The following is a 5,753-nucleotide window of genomic DNA, read 5'->3' as shown; positions in this document are numbered from 1 at the left end:
GCTGTGGCAGCCGGAAGGGCAGCAGTTTCGGCATATCGTGTAAGGTGATCCACCGCTACTATAGCCCAACGGTTGCCGTCTGCAGTGTATGGAAGCGGACCGTATAAATCAATGCCAACGCGGTCGAACGGGCGTGGAGGGCATGGTAACGGCTGCAGCACTTGCGTGCTTCAAACTATTTGCGCCTGAGGGCTCGGTTGGAAAACCTTACAATCACCACAGGCCTTCTGTCCTTTCTGGGGGGCAAACGATGCACATGTTCAACGTTGCTATCGGATAAATCAGGGAGCTCCAATTTTCGGGCAATCTTGTTAATTTCAGCCATGAAGTCTTCATTTTCTCTCAGCTCATTGTAATTGAAATTCAAATTGTAATTGTAATTGTAATGGAAATTGAAATTGAAATTGAAAGTTAAATTGAAATTGAAAGTTAAATTGAAATTGAGAGTTAAATTGAAATTGAAAGTTAAATTGAAATTGAAATTGAAATTGAGAGTTAAATTGAAATTGAAAGTTAAATTGAAAGTTAAATTGAAAGTTAAAGTTAAAGTTAAATTGAAAGTTAAAGTTAAAGTTAAATTGAAAGTTAAAGTTAAAGTTAAATTGAAAGTTAAATTGATAGGTAAATTGAAAGTTAAATTGAAAGTTAAATTGAAATTGAAAGTTAAATTGAAATTGAAATTGAAAGTTAAATTGAAATTGAAATTGAAAGTTAAATTGAAATTGAAATTGAAAGTTAAATTGAAATTGAAATTGAAAGTTAAATTGAAATTGAAATTGAAGGTAATTGAAATTGAAAGTTCAATTGAATTTTTTTTTGTTACAGGTATTGCCCACGAGGTATTGCCCACGAGGCAGGTATTGCCCACGAGGCAAGACAAAAGGAGGTGCTAAACCTCCTGACTGGGTCTTGTCCTCGCTTGGGTACAGCAGCAGGAGCGGTATTGCATTACACAACAAAAAAAGGTTGTCCTTGCCATCACTTACACAACAGACGCATCATAAACAGTTCTTGTAAATATATACAGATAATAAAATAATAATACACACTAAATCATACAAAAATAATACAGAAAGGCAATACATTAGGGTTGTTCGAACCGACATAAGGTGGGCTCGGTGGCTGTGCAAGCGTGCACACCACTAATCCGTTTGTCTACATCATGCAGGTGTTCGCCTTCGTCGCTAATGCCCTGCTTCCGGCGTTGTTGGCCCTTCCCCCAGCAAGCACGTCATCCACTGCAGTTTACTGCAGTGACGATCGCATCTTCGCATGGCCCCAACCCGACGTCATCACTTCATCATGCCCGGCAGCGCCTCCCCCTGGATACCATTTCCCCGGCCCATCCTGGAAAGCCTCATCACCAGCAACATCAGCCACGGGATATATAAGCAGCGATCGACCGCCTTCGCCGCTTTGTGGGCTCGGTGGCTGTGCAAGCGTGCACACCACTAATCCGTTTGTCTACATCATGCAGGTGTTCGCCTTCGTCGCTAATGCCCTGCTTCCGGCGTTGTTGGCCCTTCCCCCAGCAAGCACGTCATCCACTGCAGTTTACTGCAGTGACGATCGCATCTTCGCATGGCCCCAACCCGACGTCATCACTTCATCATGCCCGGCAGCGCCTCCCCCTGGATACCATTTCCCCGGCCCATCCTGGAAAGCCTCATCACCAGCAACATCAGCCACGGGATATATAAGCAGCGATCGACCGCCTTCGCCGCTTTGTGGGCTCGGTGGCTGTGCAAGCGTGCACACCACTAATCCGTTTGTCTACATCATGCAGGTTAGTTATCCGCATTCCTTGTATGCTAAAAGAAGTAGCAATTATTTCCTAGTGCAGCTGCCGAGCCCGCAATGCTGCATTTTTCTTGTGCTTGAATGCGCGCATGTTGTTCGCTGCTTGCTGATCTTGGCAGGCGATATTGAAACTAACCCAGGACCTAACAATCTCGAGGCTGTATTCGCAGAACTAAAAAAGTTATCCGCCGGTCAAACTCAACTAATCTCCGAAGTGCAAGGTCTCAAAAACCAGCTTATATCCACTGACGGTGCTATAGCTGGTTTAAGTAAGCGCATGACCGATCTTGAGACACATTTGGAAGCCATGACAGCCATAAAATCTGAGTTAGAAATTATAAAATCTGAAAATACTCGGCTATCTCGTCAGATTGAAACCCTTGAGACCCGCATTGACGATAGTGAAAATAGATCTCGCCGTAACAACCTCATATTTTATGGAATTCCGGATTCTAACCCCTCCGAAACGTTTGCAGACTCTGAGGGAGAGGTCATTCGTCACTGCGCTCAACACTTGAGCTTAACCATTCATCCTGAGGAAGTAGAACGTGCCCACCGACTCGGCCGCCATGAACCCAACCGCTCTCGACCAATAATAGTCAAATTTAATTCGTACAAAATAAAAGACACAATACTCTCTAACGGCCGCAAATTTAAAGGAACGAAATTCAGTGTCGGCGAAGACTTCTCCCACAGAGTTCGTAGCGCCCGCAAGCAGCTAGTCACCTTTGCTAAAGCTAATTCCGACAAATTTGCCCTACGCTACAAAACCTTGCATATCGGTCCCAGGCGCTACATTTTTGATGAGATCTCGCAAACTGTGAAAGAAATAACAATTGCTACACCACAATCAGATTAGCAATCATCTCTTCGCAAACAACTAAAAACCCGCCTCAAAAATATTCCCCTGTCCGCTGTGTTCACCAACATACGTAGTTTCCTTTCCAAGCGCGAACTTATTTCCAATATTGTCTTGTCATCTAGCAGCAATCTACTGATACTAACCGAAACCTGGTTGAACAGTGCCATCGCAGATAGCGAAGTACTCACTGACTTGCCAGACTTCCAAGTCTTTCGGAAAGACCGCCAGGACTCACGAGGAGGGGGAGTACTGATAGCGGTGAGCCAGCAGTTATCAATGTCGATAATTGATGACTCGTCCGACCTGGAAATCTTATGGCTCCACTGCCACGCTGTACCACACACGATTTTACTCGGTGTCTGTTATAGGGCTCCACATAACTCTCGTGATTTTTCCTGTCAGCTTAATAATTCCGAAAGTAAACTTATCACGAAGCACCCTAACGCACACATCTTCCTCTTTGGCGACTTTAATTTTCCTAATATTGATTGGCAGCACCAGCCCGCACCGACAACTAATAATGGCGAAGCAAGGGAATTTCTAGATTTCTGCTACAATTTTAACCTTACTCAAGTAATATCCAAACCTACGCGCGTAACACAAAACTGTGCGAACATTTTAGACCTATTACTGACTAATTGCCCAGATAGCGTTCAGCCCATTACGTACCTCCTTGAGATTAGTGATCACAAAACTATGCATGTCAACATCGACCTTAAAGCAATTAGGCGCCCAAAATACAATAAAACAATCCGCCTTTACAACAAAGGTAATTATGATATAATGAATGCCGAACTGACAACGTTTTTCGTAAGTTTTTCCTCAAGTTTTCATTCACGAAGTATTCATGAGAACTGGCTAGCATTTAAGAATAAACTTGATGCCCTAGTCAATGAATTCATTCCCCAAATAACTTTCCACGCTAATCCACACAAACCATGGTTTACTAAAAGTCTTAAAAGGTTGGAAAATAAAAAGAAACGCCTGTTCCGCTCAGCAAGAGCCCATGGAGCGCAAAGCGCATGGGCTAAGTACCGCGCTGCGGAAAAATCGTATCAATCTGCTATCCATAACGCCAAGCACAACTTTTTTCATCAAGACCTTCCTAATATGCTCAGCGATAACCCCAGGAAGTTCTGGCAAGCCGTTAATCCTCATCATGAACACACGATTACCCTCAAAGACGAATCAGGCATGGCTATGACCGACTCTGAGTGCGCTACTTTATTCAACGCAGCGTTCTCATCCGTCTTTACTAATGAAACCGATACGCAACTTCATACATCTAATTTACTCTTTGAGCATGCTATGCCGGTAGTCGCATTTTCCTCACTGGGTATTGCGTCCTTAATTAGAAACATGGAAATCTCATCTTCATCTGGTGTAGACAATATTAACTCGAAACTTCTAAAGAACACTAATGATATTTGTGCCGAGTTCTTATGCTTACTTTTTACCCAGTCACTCTCAACAGGACAACTACCGGACGATTGGAAAACTGGAAAGGTCGTTCCAGTCTACAAATCAGGTAACAAAGATTCGCCGTTAAGTTACCGACCCATTTCCCTTACTAGTGTGCCCTGCAAACTAATGGAACACGTCATCTATACTCATATTATAAACTTCCTCGACTCGAACAATTTTTTCCATTCGTCTCAACACGGTTTTCGGAAAGGTTTTTCTTGTGAAACGCAGCTAGCCCTATTCATTCATGATTTACATGCTAATCTCGATTCTAACCTACAGACCGACGCCATTTTCCTGGATTTTGCAAAAGCATTTGACAAGGTACCTCATAAACGCTTAATCCTAAAGCTTTCCCGTTTGAACTTGCCCCCCGACATAGTAAAATGGATAGAAGAATTCCTGACTAATCGCTCACAGTTTGTCGTTGTTAACAATCAAAATTCCAATCCGCTACCAGTAACATCAGGCTTCCCTCAAGGTTCTGTACTAGGCCCGCTTCTATTCCTAATTTATATTAATGACTTACCGACCAATGTGTGCTCTAATATTCGCATGTTTGCGGACGACTGCGTCGTTTATCGCACAGTTACTAACGCCTCCGACCCAACATACCTTCAAGATGACCTAAACCGCATACAGGAATGGTGCGACCGTTGGCTAATGGAACTGAACCCTCATAAATGTAAACGTTTGTCCTTCCACCGCCGCCGTAACCCGCTTGATTTCCCATATGTAGTCGCTAACGTTCACCTGCAGTCCGTTTCATCATACAAATACCTAGGCGTCACACTGTGTAACAACTTATCATGGGCTACACACGTTACTAACGTCATTTCCTCGGCTAATAAAACTCTCGGATTCTTACGACGTCATCTTCGCCACGCCCCACAACAGGTAAAATTACTAGCATATAAAACTCTTGTCAGGTCAAAGTTAGATTACGCATCGCCAGTTTGGAACCCTCATCAAGTTTACCTTATCAATGCGCTCGAGTCACTTCAAAACAGAGCAGCCAGATTCATTCATTCCTCCTATTCGTACGATATCAGTGTAACATCTTTAAAAGCGGAATCCAGTTTAGCGCCCCTTTCACTTCGTCGTCGTATTTCTAGCCTCTGCCTATACCATAAATTTTTCCATAGTTCGCTGCGCTGCGCTCCCTACATTGCCCCGCCAGCCGGCATATCCCACCACATTCGTCATCCTTTCCAAGTGTTTCGCCCCCGTGCCCGTACTGTTACCTGTGCCGCTTCTTTTTTTCACCGTGTTTCTGTAGACTGGAACGACCTCTCCAATGACATCGCTACCATCTCATGCCCATCCACATTCGCCGAAGCTGTTACCAACCATTTTTCAACATAACACTTGTTCATTTGACTGTATGTACCCACCCCTTATGTAATACCCCCAGTGGGTCTTTAAGGTATTAAAATGAAATGAAATGAAATGAAATGAAACCAGAAGTAAGCATTTGGTCGTCTAGGACACAACGTTAAACAAAAAGAAAGACGAACAGAAGCGTTTAAAACCCCTGGGCGTGGAACTATTTTTAGCTGCATCTATTACAAACGGATGAGAATTACACATCAACAGGATTTGGTGCTCAATTGATTGTGTTCCGTAG

General features: G+C 43.5%; 1 protein-coding gene across 1 annotated transcript; it reads left to right on the top strand.

The window, feature by feature from the left end:
- The first annotated feature begins 1,112 nt into the window (after window positions 1-1,112).
- On the top strand, window positions 1,113-3,774 carry LOC144100477 (uncharacterized). The gene has a single exon (XM_077633422.1). It carries the CDS (start codon window positions 1,163-1,165, stop codon window positions 2,657-2,659), a length of 1,497 nt encoding a protein of 498 aa, XP_077489548.1. The 5' UTR covers window positions 1,113-1,162; the 3' UTR covers window positions 2,660-3,774.
- Window positions 3,775-5,753: the final 1,979 nt, after the last annotated feature.

This window comes from Amblyomma americanum, chromosome 8, assembly GCF_052857255.1.
Source record: "Amblyomma americanum isolate KBUSLIRL-KWMA chromosome 8, ASM5285725v1, whole genome shotgun sequence".
Lineage (NCBI taxonomy): Eukaryota > Metazoa > Arthropoda > Arachnida > Ixodida > Ixodidae > Amblyomma > Amblyomma americanum.
Note: the sequence above shows the minus strand (reverse complement) of the source record. Positions and strands in the feature narration are given on the sequence as shown.

Coding starts and splice junctions, on each gene's coding strand:
- LOC144100477 (XM_077633422.1), top strand. CDS start 1,163: ATGCAGGTGTTCGCCTTCGTCGCTAATGCCCTGCTTCCGGCGTTGTTG.